Below are 18558 nucleotides of genomic sequence, written 5' to 3'. Positions count from 1 at the left end.
TAATTTTATGGTAGATAAATATGTGCTCAGGTTTAGAAGAATGCATGGAAAACTTTTTTTTAAAATTTTCTTACAAAAACTGAGCATAACTCAAATGTAGTTTGTTTAAATCAATACTGGAACATTTTTTATTTATTTTTTATCCTTTCTGGGTTTATTTATGTTAGTAAGGTATACTTTATTCCCGGCATTGAGTTTCTTACTTATTTATTGTGTTCTGTTATTTTTGTGTTTTTGTTTATTCTCTTATCATGGCATTAGGCATTTTGTGTAGTTAACCTTCCTGTGTGTTATCTGTGTTAAGTTTCCTTCTCTCAGTCCTCTCTCACAGCTATTCAACATCCCCCTGATTACACTCACCTGTTCCCATGTCAGGATGTCATATCTCCTCTGTATTTATGTTCACTGGTTTTCCCGTTGTTTCCTGGCTACTTTCATTTCCTGTTGCCTCTGTGCCTTGCCTTTAGGTTTTTGTTGTTTTTATTATTAAAGTCGTCAATTCACCATATTACTTTCAAGCTCTTATTTGCATTTTGGGCCTTCTTCAACAACACAACCCGAATCATTTAAAAATCAAATAATTGGATTATATTATTCTATTAATATTGTTTTTACATATTTTAAATATTTTACATTTAAAATATTAATATTTTTCAGTGTAGAAGGTTTGTTGTTTACAACAACAAAAAACATTACGATAATCGTGAAATCTAAGCAGCATTAATTTATGAATAGTGAAGTGTAAGTAAAGCAGGGTGTAAGTTTGGCAAAGATCTAATGTAAAAAAAAATAAAGAAACGTAATTTATTTACAATGTTCTGCTTTTCTAATTCGAAGAATTATATATTACATTATTTGAGAAAATGTGCCAAATAGAAAAACAATTAACAAGAAATCCGGAAGTGATGAAGCAGAAGTGACGCAACAGGAACTTCAAAAACGTACACAACAAACATGGCGTCTCCCAGCGAGGCAGAGGCGAATGTTTCACACGTGGAAAAAAAGAAAAAGGTATGAATTAATTTTATTCTTTGAGGGGTTTTTTTTAATTAAACCCCATAATAGCTGCAAATTACCCCCTGCCAGTCCTGTTTCAGTGTTGAAATGAATGATTTAAACTGTACGTCGTTTTAAGCTAATGCTGTTAAACTGCCGCTCTTTGGTCATTTCCATCAGCCTCCAGTTCGTTACTGGCAGGAGACACGAGGTAAAACGAAAGATGACAACAAAGCTGAAGGACAACTTGAGCAGCAGAAGGAGCAACAGACTCAGAGAGAAAAGAAAAGGAAGCGAGATGAACAGCCGGGCGGTGAAACGAAAGTCATATCGGGGGTAAGAGCATGAAAAACTGACTGAGATCCAGCCCATATAAGATCCTTTTATCACCAACGTGTGCAAAAAAGCTTCAAATAAATAGTTTTTGTTGTTACAGAAGGTGACATTTTTAATAGTTGATGAAGAAGGATAACATTGTAACCAGTAGGCCCAGAATTGTTTGTACCTCCTGTGCTGTGGTTTTTTGTACTAAGATGTTGGCAACATATCCTGTAGACTGTGAGTAAGTAAGTCAAAGCTTTTTGTCTATCCATTTTTCTGTTGGGGTCGGGAGGGTTGCCGGTGCCTATCTCCAGCTACGTTCCGGGCGAGGCGGGGTTCACCCTGGACAGGTCGCCAGTCTGTCGCAGGGCAACACAGAGACATACAGGACAAACAACCATGCACACACACTCACACCTAGGGGGAATTTAGAGAATTAACCTGACAGTCATGTTTTTGGACTGTGGGAGGAAGCCGGAGTACCTGGAGAGAACCCACGCATGCACAGGGAGAACATGCAAACTCCATGCAGAAAGACCCCAGGCCAGGAATCGAACCCAGGACCTTCTTGCTGCAAGGCAACAGTGCTACCAACTGCGCCACTGTGCAGCCCGCTTTTTGTCTAGTACATCCCAAAAATGCTGGACTAGATCGCGATCTGGGAAATTTGGTGGATAGGACAGTTTCTCAAACCCAATGTTTCTCTCTTCCAAACTATTACACTACAATGTTTGCACTGCTCAAGGAGTGCTGTCTCTCTGAGAGGATGTCTGGTCTGCAACAGCGCTCAAGTTGGTGGCATAACATTTACGGCAGGACTCAAGGTTTTCCATCACAACATTGTTCAAAGTATTACACTGCCTCTGGTAATCTGGTATTATTTTCGTTAAATTGAATGGATGTGTGAAGGTGTTGCTTTTATTTCGACAATCATTTTCAAACTTAACCCAACAAATGGATATTATTGAATAGTTTCTTCTTTAAACGTTTTTTTCTTTGACTGAAGATCAAGTTAACCAGGCTTGAATAAAACTTCTAAATTATTTCTGTTACCTGGACATGGTTAGTTATTTTAGCCAAAAAGTCAACACTTAATTTTTGTGTGTGAGGCACATTTGCTGCTTCAGCGTTGGATCATTTGACCAGATGTTTACATGGTTTTGTGCCTTTTGTTGAGAATACAGTAAAGTTTATGCAAAGTGGTTTTATTAACAGTGTCTTCTTTTCTTAATCAATCCTGTCTTGTTCTATCCTGTCATAAAGGTGTTCTAGCTTCTGGGCTAAACTCTGTCTGTTGATAATCCCTTTTTACTTGATCAGTACTTTGAAGTTGTCTGGTTTGTTTGATTTACTCCATTGGCTTTTTGAGTAGTTTCCTGACTGGTCTCTTATTACCTGAGCTGCTTCATTTTCATCCTTAACATGTGACATGCAGCTCCATCGTGTTTGAGAAAAACTTTATACTAACTTGTTCCTGGATATTTGGCAAGATTTGTCTTAGAACATGTTCAAGATGGGCATTACACTGGACATCCGCCTTTGCTTCTCCAGACAAGCCTTTTCCTAGATGCCCCCAAACAATCTGAAGGGGATTCATTGGAGAAAAATGTCTCTTCGTGGTCTACAATTCTGGTTCTTCCTGCAGAATATAAGTTAGTATTTAATATTTTCCTAGAATGAAGTGGCTTCTTTATGTCACTGGAGAACGAGTAACATTTCCAAGCACCATTCCTTTCTGGAGGAAACATTCTGCTTTTCTAATCAAATCAGACTAACATGATAGATGGCTGAAATGATGACTGCAGATAATTTTTTACAGGGCTAAAATCTATTGCATATTAGGTTCATGTTTTTAAGTTAGCCTTCATTAACTTCACAACTAATTGCCTGTTGTGTGATGTCTCTTTCTAGCAACTTAGAATAAATGCAAACCATAACAACCAAATCTCTAAAGTTTCCTTAAAAAAAACAGTCAACAATATCTTTCCAGTGCCATAAATATCCCAATATCATGGGATATTTATGGCACTGGAAAAGCTACCAGTGATTTAAATTTACAATAAAGATTATGCATAGCTGAACATCCTGAAACGCTGTTGTAGCAAAATGGCTCTTACGTACAATATTTGTACCCCCCATTTTGACTTAATTTATAAAGACATAATTTTATAACTTTGTAATTAATTGTCTTTCAGAAATCCGACCCTTTCCCCGGGCCTGCTCCTATCCCGAAAGACAAGCTTGAGAAATTCAAGAGAAAAGGCAAAATTCAGAAGGTAAGCACCTTTGTGCACAAACTGTTTCCTCTTTGTACAGCTGGCTGTCCTTGTACCTCATCTCTGTACTTCTCTGGTGTCGTTTCAGCCTCATCAGCACCATTACAAGCTGAAGGACATCATCACTCGCTCAGAGGAAGCTTCAGAAATGGCCCAGAAACAAGCCGCTCGATTTGACTTCCTGCTGCCAGAAGACGCAGGGTAACTTTCTCTGAAAAAAATATGCACTATTTTGGAAAGAACTGCTGTATGAAGCCATTTCACTTTAAACCACTTCTCTGTCTGATGTCAGCTTTTTAGAAGGAGATGAAGATGAGGATACGTGCATGATCTCACAGGAGGATATTGCTGATGCTGTGGACATTACATCTGGAGCAAAGGTACAAAGGCTTTACATGAACTATTACTCTGATAAAAACTCAATGCAGAAGTAAAGTTCTTTTTTACATATAGAAGTTTGTAATAGATAACCATCCATCCATCCATTTTCTGTTCACCCTGTGTCCCTAATGGGGTCGGGAGGGTTGCTGGTGCCTATCTCCAGCTACGTTCCAGGCGAGAGGCGGGGTTCACCCTGGACAGGTCGCCAGTCTGTCGCAGAGCAACACAGAGACATACAGGACAAACAACCATGCACACACACACACCTAGGAAGAACAGTCATGTTTTTGGACTGTGGGAGGAAGCCGGAGAACCCGGAGAGAACCCACGTATGCACAGGGAGAACATGCAAACTCCATGCAGAAAGACCCCGGCCGGGAATCGAACCCAGGACCTTCTTGCTGCAAGGCAACAGTGCTACCAACTGCGCCACTGTGCAGCCATAGATAACCATAATTAGTTTTTATACCATAACTCATCAAACCATTATGCTTGTTACTAAAAGACTATTTAACTTTATTCAATGAGAGGAAATGATTTAATAATTGTGTAAAATATAAGTAAAAATTTGAAATCATAAATAGCCATCATGCCAAAATATACTGTATAAATTTAATCTGAGGATCACTTGTATTAGAAGTCTAAAAATCTAAAAGAATAAATAATTTTTTTATTATAGATAGTTTGATTCTTTGTTTCTAACTGTTGTTTCGGTGTAAGAGTCACTAGGGGGCACTGGAGAGCTGGAAACTTTAATGGCAAAGAGACTTTTTGCACACAAACTAAACACCTACAAAACAATACACTGACTATCTGGTTTTAGACACACAGTTAAAAACCAGATATTTGCATATTCTGCATAAAAAAACACAACCTTTTTATCTCACAGTCTGATATTAAATTAGCCTAAATGTTTCCTGTTTTAGGTCAGTTCTGATTAACATTAATTCTGTTTGTTAAATGTCAAAAAGAGAAGTGATTAATTTCTACTTTCTTCACATCCAGAAATGAACATGATTTAAGATTGCAATGCATTTAAAGAATTAAATGTAGCCATATGAGAATATAATTACTTTTTATGTTTCTTCACAACTTTCATGCTAATTAGAGGTACACGTGTCGTTTCCAATATTCTTAAAGAAGCAAGTGTTCCTTGCACTCACCTATGGTCCAAAGAAACAGAAATTAAAGTAGTTGGTCCTAATGAGCATCATTAAATTTGGAGGAGAAAGTTAAAAGCTTGCAAGTCCAAAAAGCGTGTTCGCCACAAGAAGGGATGGTGAACTTCACAACATAAATGGCATCATGAGAGAAGGACATCAGTGGAAATGCTAATGCACCATCTCATGTTAACCAGTAAGTTGGACACCGACTCAAAGCATAGTCCCAAAATGTGTTAGAAAGTAGCTTGTGGTTGACACAGTCAGTGTTCTGGAGCAGTCGACCAAAACCCCTGACTTCTGACTTGTAAAAAATCTGTCAAGAGAGCTGAAAAAGTGTGTGAGCAAGGTGACCTACAAATTTGTTTCACCACTGCTGACATACAGCAGTGAGAAATACATGGACGGACACCCAACATGTCTAGGTTGCTTTCTGGAGATCTACCTAAATATCTGAATTGGAAGAAAGATTGAAATAATGTGAGCCTCTAACTGACCTAAAACTATGAGAAAGCAAGCCATTTTCAGTTTATTTTTTACATTTATTTCTTTTCTTTAGTTTAATCAAACTGTTTCAATGCCATTTGCATTGTACCATACATTTTATTGCACAAACCACATTTGGATAAAGGATGGTTCTCGTTACATTTTTCCCAGTCCTGCTAACTCTATATTTTTTTTACTCTCTTTACAGTATTTTAATCTAAAACTGTGTCAGTTTGGTCCATATCGCCTGGATTACAGCAGAACAGGACGGTGAGTATCGACATGCATACTCGATGTTGGGCTTATGGTTTATGAGACATGATTTATGTTGCATGAACAGGGACAATAACAACAGAACTGCTGGTAACATTTTAATTGTCAGCCTGGAGGTATTTATGATTCATATACACTTTTTTTCTTACAGTCACCACCATGATATTTTAAACTAAACAACTCAGCATCTTTTTAGGTCAGTGTTTCATAATAATCATGAAACACTGATGACGCCTGCTTTAAAAGCTCAAGCATGTTCAACTTTGAAGTTTTGTTTGTCTTATTTATCACCTCAAAGCTCTTACAAGAGTAACAAATATAATTTATATTCGGGAAAATGCAATTTTTTGCATATAAAATTATGATTGGACTACCTGTCCAATGTTGTGGAAATTCTTTTATAAAGGCTGGAGAAAACTGTTCAGAAATGTCCTTTGTTCGAAGACAGAAGCAGATGAGCTGCAAATGAGAAGCAGGGCCCTGAAAGTGAAGTTGGACACAACCTTTATATAGTACTTCACAGTTAACCACATCCTGTCTTTACACACAGACACACACAGATGCGTAAAAACAACTTGATGCATAGAAACACTGTACAAACTGATGTCTGCTTGAACTCTTCTGGCTCTTTGTGGCTTTCACCCATGTTGTCTGTCCTTTCAGGTGCATGTGCTTCTTGCACTATGTGCCATCATTTGCCCATAGCACATTCTGCTATGTGCAAAAATTTACAAAGGAAATAAAACAGATATGTCTATATATACAGTATGTCTTATGTTACGGCCCGGCTTGGATGGCCGCAACAAAAAAAATTATTTAAAAAAAAAAAAAAAATCAAATTTAGCATCCGTTTTTTTTTTTTTTTGTTTTCCAGAAAGCTTTTTGGGGATTTTGAAAGTCATAATGCTCCCTTCGTCCTGATCAATGTTCATGATGTCATGTTGTTTTTGCTTCAGCCATCTGCTGCTGGGTGGAAGGAGAGGCCATGTAGCTTGTGTAGACTGGCAGTCCAAGCAGCTCATGTGTGAGCTAAACGTCATGGAGTCTGTCAATGATGTCAAGTAAGTTTAAAGAAAAAAACAAAAACATTTGCACTGTGCACAAATATTCACATTGTGTGTTGCCGAGTCTTACAGAGTTTGGTCTCTGTTTCTTTAGGTGGCTCCACACTGAACACATGTTTGCTGTCGCTCAGAAGAAGTGGCTCTACATCTACGACTCCAATGGGATAGAGCTGCACTGCATTCGTAAGTTTAACGACGTCTTACGAATGCAGTTCCTCCCGTACCACTTTCTCCTAGCTACAGCGGTGAGTTTAACCTCCTGCCCATCATTTTTTCAAGCTTTATATATTGGTTCTTGTCTGGATCAGTGTAGATTTTTTTCCCTTTTTCTATTTTCTAAAGAAAAAATCTAATAAAGCTTAATAAATGTAGTGGATTTATGTTGGTTTATATTACATTCACCTACTTTATTTTTAATTTGCCAGAACAAACTTTTATCTTACAGGTGACCTATTTTCCTTCCTCCAACAGGTTATGAATTGTCTATAGGCTATACAAAACATGTATGTAAATTTTTTTGCACAAAATCATTCTTGGATAATGAGATTTTAGCCTGGTTAGTACTGCCTATTTTGAGCCCCATTCAGAATGAGTTGTTTTAGGGCCTCTTGTCACTTTAAATCCAACTGTGCTGCTGCTGGCCACGTCCCCCAACTCAACATTTAAACTTGCAAATGAAAATGGCTTCAAGCAGATGCACAATTATACAAACTTACAATGTTTGAAAAGCAGAAGTTGAGCCTCCTATATAAACAACAAAAATGCAGCCAGTGGTTTGTGGATGATGGTCAACAACCCTCCTTCATCCATTGTACAGCACACACAGCGGTAAAATCGGCTGACCAAACTTACTGTGGTGGGTTTTTTTTTAAAGCACTTGGGCTGTTTCTAGAAGCAGTGGAGATCCAACTGGAAGTAAAAACAAACATGCAAAATGTGGATTTTGTATTATATCCACCCTAAATATTTACCCATTAGGATTCATTTTATCACTAAAATAAAGACACCAAAGTTAACCAAATGTGCTTTAAAGTGTAACTAACACTCCTCTGAAAGATAAGTCCTGACCCTGGCAAATTTTGGAAAATTCCAGCAAAGTGGGCGGAGCCAAGAAACATGGCTGAGTTGATGACTGAGCAGAGGATATGAGTGATAGGTATTTTTGTTTACCTAAATACCAAGAAAGAACCACAGACAACGTTTATGAGTTTTCAACCAAGCTTCTGCAGAAGGAGGAAGCATAGCAAACCACTTCTCCAAGGTGTTTACCATGCGTTCTGATTTCCTTGATAGCAGAGCCCATCTTTTTATTAAGAAAGGAGAAAGAAAGGGAGTCAAAATGGAATGTGGGAGAGTGATGAATCAAAGAATGGCTATTCTGAAACAAGGAAGAACTACATTCTACACACAAGCAGTTCAAGGAATATCCCAAGATAAGAAGCAGCTGCAGCTTCAAGGTTTAGGGAAAAGCAAAGTTTTGTCTTTCACACGGTTTAACAAATTCCTCCTCTCTGGGGTGTGAATACTAAACCTTTAAATGAAAAACAAACTGGTAACTACTTATGTAAGAATGATAACAAAACATAATTATTCTAACAATGAGTGTAGCTGTTATCAGGACGAAAGAAGCACTGTTTTTTACTTATCCACGTTGTCGCTATATTTATGACTTTTTCAGTTTCCTCTTTCTCAAAAACATTTAGTGATAAGGCTATGCACAATAGAATGCTTATAATAAAAAAAATCAGCCTGGAAATGTATGGAGTTTTGTTATAGAAAATGTGTAGGAACATCCACTTCATTCCATTAAGACAGTTTCCCAATCACGGTCTAAACAAAGCCAGAGTTCTGAATCGTAAAAACGTAACTAGAAAAACAAAATTTCTGAAGAAATTTAGCCGGGGCCTGCCAAGGCGCGCCCGTCGGGCTTGGGCCCGGCGTCGTCACGCCACAAATTGGCGTCGACGCTAAAGAACGCCGCGACGTAATCAGTGGCACGCGGAGAACCGCAAGAACGTTAAGCGAGGCGGACGTACACCATTCGGTACGATTTAAAATGTTGTCAAGGCTTTTATTTTGGAAGTTTTGTTAAACTTCATTTCAAAGGCCCAAACTAATAACATGCGTAATAGTCCTTGGGTTAAAATAGTTATATAATGCTCAAAACACAAGTAGCTGATGTAAAAATATTCAAGGCTTTTATTTTGAAATTTTCAGTATGCTTCATTTCAAAGTTCCGAACTAATACCATGTGTAACAGTGCTTTGGATGAAAAAGTCATATACGGCCAAAAAAAGCAATTACGTCATGTAAAATATTCAAGGCTTTTATTTTGAAATTTGCAGGATGCTTCATTTCAAAGGGCCAAACTAATCCCAAGCGTAATAGTCCTTCGGTTAAAATAGTTATATAATGCTCAAAACACAAGTAGCTGATGTAAAAATATTCAAGGCTTTTATTTAGAAATTTTTGTTAAGCTTCATTTTAAAGGGCCAAACTAATACCATGTGTAACAGTGCTTTGGATGAAAAAGTCAAATAAAGCCAAAAAAGAGCAATTACGTCATGTAAAAATATTCAGGGCTTTTATTGTGAAATTTTCAATATGCTTAATTTTAAAGTGTAAAACTAATCCCATGTGTAACAGTTACTGAGTTAAATCAGTTATATACAGCCCAAAGCAGCAAGTAGTTGTAAAGGCCAGTTCTCAGTCCTGATCTGTTTCAACTGAGGATAGATAGAACTACAGTGATGCGTATTCGTAGTCCTAACCAGCAGCCAATAGCCTCTTGAGTTCCGTTGCTATGGTAAATAATGGTCTCAGCAGGTGTGAGCTGTGAGCTCTGAGCTCTCAAACACACAAGTGTGTTTGAGCAAACACACTTTACTGAAAAAAAGCATTGGAAACAAATCCTTCTTGTTCGGGAACCGTAATACATATTCGAAAAGCGTTTTAAGCGTATGACAGTTCAATGTGTCTTCTGCGATAGTCCCGAGATTCATATCTGTACCTCACTCAGAGCATTTACAGTGATGAGAGAAAGAAATGTTGTGCCCATATCTGATCCGAGGTCGGCTGTCACTCTAATTTGAGCAAAAATGAGAAACTTTGGGTCGCTTAGAGGCAAATTGTGGACAAACCGTAATTGGTATCGACGAGCCGTCTTCACTTTCGAAGAGATCACAGACGTATCTACAAAATGAAATTTGAATGGCATTTCTAGGTGAATTTGTGACGACACAGCAAATCCTCAAAAATAGGGTATTTCTAGGATTTTTCCCATTGAGTTATAATGGGGTTTTTTTCGTAGTTTTTTGCGAATTATGTCGCCACGTTAAGCCCAAATCCCACCAAAAGTAATAGCTGGAATGGCGTGAATTTTCTGCACGTTTTGATACCTCATTTGTAGGTGTGCACCCAGCGGTATGAGCCGCATTAACGGTTACGGAAGAAAAATAAAGTTCTATAATAATAACTAGAAAATTTCGGAAGAAATTTAGCCGGGGCCTGCCAAGGCGCGCCCGTGGGTCTGGGCCCGGCGTCGTCACGCCACAAATCGTCATCGACGCCAAAGAACGCCGCGACGTAATCAGTGGCACGCGGAGAACCGCAAGAACGTTAAGCGAGGCGGACGTGCACCATTCGGTACGATTTAAAATGTTGTCAAGGCTTTTATTTTGGAAGTTTCAGTATGCTTCATTTCAAAGGGCCAAACTAATCCCATGCGTAATAGTCCTTGGGTTAAAATAGTTATATATTGCTCAAAACACAAGTAGCTGATGTAAAAATATTCAAGGCTTTTATTTTGAAATTTTCAGTATGCTTCATTTCAAAGTTCCGAACTAATACCACGTGTAACAGTGCTTTGGATGAAAAAGTCAAATAAAGCCAAAAAGAGCAATTACATGATGTAAAAATATTCAAGGCTTTTATTTTGAAATTTTCAGTATGCTCCATTTTAAAGTTCCAAACTAATCCCATGTGTAACAGCGCTTTGGATGAAAAAGTCAAATAAAGCCAAAAAGAGCAATTACCTGATGTAAAAATATTCAAGGCTTTTATTTTGAAATTATTATTATGCTCCATTTTAAAGTTCCGAACGAATCCCATGTGTAACAGTGCTTTGGATGAAAATTCATATAAAGCCAAAAAGCGCAATTACCTGATGTAAAAATATTCAAGGCTTTTATTTTGAAATTTTCAGTATGCTTCATTTCAGAGGGCCAAACTAATACCACGTGTAACAGTGCTTTGGATGAAAAAGTCACATAAAGCCAAAAACAGCAATTACCTGATGTAAAAATATTCAAGGCTTTTATTTTGAAATTATTATTATGCTCCATTTTAAAGTTCCGAACTAATCCCATGTGTAACATTGCTTTGGATGAAAAAGTCATATACGGCCAAATAAAGCAATTACATGATGTAAAAATATTCAAGGCTTTTATTTTGAAATTTTCAGTATGCTTCATTTCAGAGGGCCAAACTAATACCACGTGTAACAGTGCTTTGGATGAAAAAGTCACATAAAGCCAAAAACAGCAATTACCTGATGTAAAAATATTCAAGGCTTTTATTTTGAAATTATTATTATGCTCCATTTTAAAGTTCCGAACTAATCCCATGTGTAACATTGCTTTGGATGAAAAAGTCATATACGGCCAAAAAGAGCAATTACGTCATGTAAAATATTCAAGGCTTTTATTTTGAAATTTTCGTTATGCTTAATTTTAAAGTTCCAAACTAATCCCATGTGTAACAGTTACTGAGTTAAATCAGTTATATACAGCCCATAGCAGCAGGTAGTTCTAAAGGCCAGTTCTCAGTCCTGATCTGTTTCAACTGAGGATAGATAGAACTACAGTGATGCGTATTCGTAGTCCTAACCAGCAGCCAATAGCCTCTTGAGTTCCGTTGCTATGGCAAATAATGGTCTCAGCAGGTGTGAGCTCTGAGCTGTGAGCTCTCAAAGCCAAAAAGAGCAATTACGTCATGTAAAAATATTCAAGGCTTTTATTTTGAAATTTTCAGTATGCTTCATTTCAAAGGGCCAAACTAATACCATGTGTAACAGTGCTTTGGATGAAAAAGTCAAATAAAGCCAAAAAGAGCAATTACATGATGTCAAAATATTCAAGGCTTTTATTTTGAAATTTTTGTTAATCGTCATTTCAAAGGGCCAAACTAATACCATGTGTAACAGTGCTTTGGATGAAAAAGTCAAATAAAGCCAAAAAGAGCAATTACATGATGTAAAAATATTCAAGGCTTTTATTTTGAAATTTTCAGTATGCTTCATTTCAAAGGGCCAAACTAATCCCATGTGTAACAGTGCTTTGGATGAAAAAGTCATATACGGCCAAAAAGAGCAATTACATGATGTAAAAATATTCAAGGCTTTTATTTTGAAATTTTCAGAATGCTTCATTTCAGAGGGCCAAACTAATACCATGTGTAACAGTGCTTTGGATAAAAAAGTCACATAAAGCCAAAAACCGCAATTACATGATGTAAAAATATTCAAGGCTTTTATTTTGAAATTATTATTATGCTCCATTTTAAAGTTCCAAACTAATCCCATGTGTAACAGTGCTTTGGATGAAAAAGTCACATAAAGCCAAAAAGAGCAATTACATGATGTAAAAATATTCAAGGCTTTTATTTTGAAATTTTCAGTATGCTTCATTTCAAAGGGCCAAACTAATCCCATGTGTAACAGTGCTTTGGATGAAAAAGTCATATACGGCCAAAAAGAGCAATTACGTCATGTAAAAATATTCAAGGCTTTTATTTTGAAATTTTCAGTATGCTTCATTTCAAAGGGCCAAACTAATACCATGTGTAACAGTGCTTTGGATGAAAAAGTCAAATAAAGCCAAAAAGAGCAATTACATGATGTCAAAATATTCAAGGCTTTTATTTTGAAATTTTTGTTAATCGTCATTTCAAAGGGCCAAACTAATACCATGTGTAACAGTGCTTTGGATGAAAAAGTCAAATAAAGCCAAAAAGAGCAATTACATGATGTAAAAATATTCAAGGCTTTTATTTTGAAATTTTCAGAATGCTTCATTTCAGAGGGCCAAACTAATACCATGTGTAACAGTGCTTTGGATAAAAAAGTCACATAAAGCCAAAAACCGCAATTACATGATGTAAAAATATTCAAGGCTTTTATTTTGAAATTATTATTATGCTCCATTTTAAAGTTCCAAACTAATCCCATGTGTAACAGTTACTGAGTTAAATCAGTTATATACAGCCCATAGCAGCAGGTAGTTCTAAAGGCCAGTTCTCAGTCCTGATCTGTTTCAACTGAGGATAGATAGAACTACAGTGATGCGTATTCGTAGTCCTAACCAGCAGCCAATAGCCTCTTGAGTTCCGTTGCTATGGCAAATAATGGTCTCAGCAGGTGTGAGCTCTGAGCTGTGAGCTCTCAAAGCCAAAAAGAGCAATTACGTCATGTAAAAATATTCAAGGCTTTTATTTTGAAATTTTCAGTATGCTTCATTTCAAAGGGCCAAACTAATACCATGTGTAACAGTGCTTTGGATGAAAAAGTCAAATAAAGCCAAAAAGAGCAATTACATGATGTCAAAATATTCAAGGCTTTTATTTTGAAATTTTTGTTAATCGTCATTTCAAAGGGCCAAACTAATACCATGTGTAACAGTGCTTTGGATGAAAAAGTCACATAAAGCCAAAAACAGCAATTACATGATGTAAAAATATTCAAGGCTTTTATTTTGAAATTTTCAGTATGCTTAATTTTAAAGTTCCAAACTAATCCCATGTGTAACAGTTACTGAGTTAAATCAGTTATATACAGCCCATAGCAGCAGGTAGTTCTAAAGGCCAGTTCTCAGTCCTGATCTGTTTCAACTGAGGGTAGATAGAACTACAGCGATGCGTATTCGTAGTCCAAATCAGCAGCCAATAGCCTCTTGAGTTCCGTTGCTATGGCAAATAATGGTCTCAGCAGGTGTGAGCTCTGAGCTGTGAGCTCTCAAACACACAAGTGTGTTTGAGCAAACACATTTTACTGAAAAAAAGCATTGGAAACAAATCCTTCTTGTTCGGGAACCGTAATACATATTCGAAAAGCGTTTGCAGCGTATGACAGTTCAATGTGTCTTCTGCGATAGTCCCGAGATTCATATCTGTACCTCACTCAGAACATTTACAGCGATGAGAGAAAGAAATGTTGTGCCCAGATCTGAAATTCTATTCAAATACATGGGAGAGAGCCTCAGACAGCCTCAGAAAATCCTGTCGCATGACTTTGCTCTGAAGCACCGTGACAGAAAACCGTACGGTCTAGATAAATTTCGAAAACATTTTACCGGAGCAGACAGGCGTATCAATGTCAGGACCGATTTTCATACTAATCGTGCGATATTTGTGGGCGTGATGGCGATTTCAAAAATGATTTGGGTTGAAAAAGTTGTCTTCATCTCTCACTCTAAGCAGCCAGAAACGCACTTTAACTTGAGCAAAAATGAGAAACTTTGGGTCGCTTAGAGGCAAATTGTGGACAAACCGTAACTGGTATCGACGAGCCGTCTTCACTTTCGAAGAGATCACAGACGTATCTACAAAATGAAATTTGAATGGCATTTCTAGGTGAATTTGTGACGACACAGCAAATCCTCAAAAATAGGGTATTTCTAGGATTTTTCCCATTGAGTTATAATGGGGTTTTTTTCGTAGTTTTTTGCGAATTATGTCGCCACATTAAGCCCAAATCCCACCACAAGTAATAGCTCCAATGGCGTGAATTTTCTGCACGTTTTGATACCTCATTTGTAGGTGTGCACCCAGCGGTACGAGCCGCATTAACGGTTACGGAAGAAAAATAAAGTTCTATAACTAGAAAATTTCGGAAGAAATTTAGACGGGGCCTGCCAAGGCGCCCCCGTGGGGTTCGGGCCCGGCGTCGTCGCGCCACAAATCGGCGTCGACGCCAAAGAACGCCGCGACGTCACCAGTGGCACGCGGAGAACCGCAAGAACGTTAAGCGAGGCGGACGTGCACCATTCGGTACGATTTAAAATGTTGTCAAGGCTTTTATTTTGGAAGTTTCAGTATGCTTCATTTCAAAGGGCCAAACTAATCCCATGCGTAATAGTCCTTGGGTTAAAATAGTTATATAATGCTCAAAACACAAGTAGCTGATGTAAAAGTATTCAAGGCTTTTATTTTGAAATTTTCAGTATGCTTCATTTCAAAGGGCCAAACTAATACCACGTGTAACAGTGCTTTGGATGAAAAAGTCAAATAAAGCCAAAAAGAGCAATTACGTCATGTAAAAATATTCAAGGCTTTTATTTTGAAATTTTCAGTATGCTTCATTTCAAAGGGACAAACTAATACCATGTGTAACAGTGCTTTGGATGAAAAAGTCAAATGAAGCCAAAAAGAGCAATTACCTGATGTAAAAATATTCAAGGCTTTTATTTTGAAATTTTCAGTATGCTTCATTTTAAAGTTCTGAACTAATACCACGTGTAAGAGTGCTTTTGATGAAAAAGTCATATACGGCCAAAAAAAGCAATTACGTCATGTAAAATATTCAAGGCTTTTATTTTGAAATTTTCAGTATGCTTAATTTTAAAGTTCCAAACTAATCCCATGTGTAACAGTGCTTTGGATGAAAAAGTCACATAAAGCCAAAAACAGCAATTACCTGATGTAAAATTATTCAAGGCTTTTATTTTGAAATTTTCAGTATGCTTCATTTTAAAGGGCCAAACTAATACCACGTGTAACAGTGCTTTGGATGAAAAAGTCAAATAAAGCCAAAAAGAGCAATTACCTGATGTAAAAATATTCAAGGCTTTTATTTTGAAATTATTATTATGCTCCATTTTAAAGTTCCAAACTAATCCTATGTGTAACAGTGCTTTGGATGAAAACGTCAAATAAAGCCAAAAACAGCAATTACCTGATGTAAAAATATTCAAGGCTTTTATTTTGGAAGTTTTGTTAAACTTCATTTCAAAGGGCCAAACTAATCCCATGCGTAATAGTCCTTGGGTTAAAATAGTTATATAATGCTCAAAACACAAGTAGCTGATGTAAAAAAAATGCAAGGCTTTTATTTTGAAATTTTCAGTATGCTTCATTTTTAAGTTCCGAACTAATACCACGTGTAAGAGTGCTTTGGATGAAAAAGTCAAAAAAAGCCAAAAAGAGCTATTACCTCATGTAAAAATATTCAAGGCTTTTATTTTGAAATTATTATTATGCTCCATTTTAAAGTTCCAAACTAATCCCATGTGTAACAGTTACTGAGTTAAATCAGTTATATACAGCCGATAGCAGCAGGTAGTTCTAAAGGCCAGTTCTCAGTCCTGATCTGTTTCAACTGAGGGTAGATAGAACTACAGTGATGCGTTTTTGTAGTCCTAATGAGCAGCCAATAGCCTCTTGAGTTCCGTTGCTATGGCAAATAATGGTCTCAGCAGGTGTGAGCTCTGAGCTGTGAGCTCTCAAACACACAAGTGTGTTTGAGCAAACACACTTTACTGAAAAAAAGCATTGGAAACAAATCCTTCTTGTTCGGGAACCGTAATACATATTCGAAAAGCGTTTTAAGCGTATGACAGTTCAATGTGTCTTCTGCGATAGTCCCGAGATTCATATCTGTACCTCACTCAGAGCATTTACAGCGATGAGAGAAAGAAATGTTGTGCCCAGATATGAACCGAGATGGGCTGTCACTCTAATTTGAAGAAAAATGAGAAACTTTGGGTCGCTTAGAGGCAAATTGTGGACAAACCGTAACTGGTATCGACGAGCCGTCTTCACTTTCAAAGAGATCACAGACGTATCTACAAAATGAAATTTGAATGGCATTTCTAGGTGAATTTGTGACGACACAGCAAATCCTCAAAAATAGGGTATTTCCAGGATTTTTCCCATTGACTTATAATGGGGGTTTTTTTCGCAGTTTTTTGCGAATTATGTCGCCACGTTAAGCCCAAATCCCACCAAAAATAATAGCTCCAATGGCGTGAATTTTCTGCACGTTTTGATACCTCATTTGTAGGTGTGCACCCAGCGGTACGAGCCGCATTAACGGTGACGGAAGAAAAATAAAGAAGAAACTTAAAGAGACGCTTCTCTCCGACAATAGTAATAGGTTCCTGCCATTGCTTTGCATGGCAGGCCCCAACTAGAAAATTTCGGAAGAAATTTAGCCGGGGCCTGCCAAGGCGCGGCCGTGGGGTTCGGGCCCGGCGTCGTCGCGCCACAAATCGGCGTCGACGCCAAAGAACGCCGCGATGTAAGCAGTGGCACGCGGAGAACCGCAAGAACGTTAAGCGAGGCGGACGTGCACCGTTCGGTACGATTTAAAATGTTGTCCAGGCTTTTATTTTGGAAGTTTTGTTAAACTTCATTTCAAAGGGCCAAACTAATCCCATGCGTAATAGTCCTTGGGTTAAAATAGTTATATAATGCTCAAAACACAAGTAGCTGATGTAAAAATATTCAAGGCTTTTATTTTGAAATTTTTGTTAAGCTTCATTTCAAAGGGCCAAACTAATACCACGTGTAACAGTGCTTTGGATGAAAAAGTCAAATAAAGCCAAAAAGAGCAATTACGTCATGTAAAATTATTCAAGGCTTTTATTTTGAAATTTTCAGTATGCTTCATTTCAGAGGGCCAAACTAATACCACGTGTAACAGTGCTTTGGATGAAAAAGTCAAATAAAGCCAAAAAGAGCAATTACCTGATGTAAAAATATTCAAGGCTTTTATTTTGAAATTATTATTATGCTCCATTTTAAAGTTCCAAACTAATCCCATGTGTAACAGTGCTTTGGATGAAAAAGTCATATAAAGCCAAAAACAGCAATTACCTGATGTAAAAATATTCAAGGCTTTTATTTTGAAATTATTATTATTCTCCATTTTAAAGTTCCAAACTAATCCCATGTGTAACATTGCTTTGGATGAAAAAGTCATATACGGCCAAAAAAGCAATGACCTGATGTAAAAATATTCAAGGCTTTTATTTTGAAATTATTATTATTCTCCATTTTAAAGTTCCAAAGTAATCCCATGTGTAACAGTGATTTGGATGAAAACGTCAAATAAAGCCAAAAACAGCAATTACCTGATGTAAAAATATTCAAGGCTTTTATTTTGAAATTATTATTCTCCATTTTAAAGTTCCAAACTAATCCCATGTGTAACATTGCTTTGGATGAAAAAGTCATATACGGCCAAAAAAAGCAATTACCTGATGTGAAAATATTCAAGGCTTTTATTTTGAAATTATTATTCTCCATTTTAAAGTTCCAAAGTAATCCCATGTGTAACATTGCTTTGGATGAAAACGTCAAATAAAGCCAAAAACAGCAATTACCTGATGTAAAATTATTCAAGGCTTTTATTTTGAAATTATTATTATGCTCCATTTTAAAGTTCCAAACTAATCCCATGTGTAACAGTTACTGAGTTAAATCAGTTATATACAGCCCATAGCAGCAGTAGTTCTAAAGGCCAGTTCTCAGTCCTGATCTGTTTCAACTGAGGATAGATAGAACTACAGTGATGCGTATTCGTAGTCCTAACCAGCAGCCAATAGC

General features: G+C 37.1%; 1 protein-coding gene across 1 annotated transcript in view; it reads left to right on the top strand.

Annotated features, from left to right (window-relative positions):
• Positions 1-636: 636 nt before the first annotated feature.
• wdr46 (WD repeat domain 46) overlaps positions 637-18558 on the top strand; it is a 45548-nt gene continuing 27626 nt past the window's right edge. The window contains exons 1-8 of the mRNA XM_023332182.1: positions 637-1011; positions 1177-1332; positions 3513-3593; positions 3682-3794; positions 3886-3973; positions 5829-5890; positions 6850-6954; positions 7052-7202. Coding sequence (XP_023187950.1) covers positions 955-1011; positions 1177-1332; positions 3513-3593; positions 3682-3794; positions 3886-3973; positions 5829-5890; positions 6850-6954; positions 7052-7202 — 813 coding nt within the window. The 5' untranslated portion in view covers positions 637-954. The remainder of the gene's footprint in view (positions 1012-1176; positions 1333-3512; positions 3594-3681; positions 3795-3885; positions 3974-5828; positions 5891-6849; positions 6955-7051; positions 7203-18558) is intronic.

Source organism: Xiphophorus maculatus, chromosome 1, assembly GCF_002775205.1.
Source record: "Xiphophorus maculatus strain JP 163 A chromosome 1, X_maculatus-5.0-male, whole genome shotgun sequence".
Lineage (NCBI taxonomy): Eukaryota > Metazoa > Chordata > Actinopteri > Cyprinodontiformes > Poeciliidae > Xiphophorus > Xiphophorus maculatus.
This window is presented reverse-complemented; position numbering and strand designations above follow the sequence as displayed.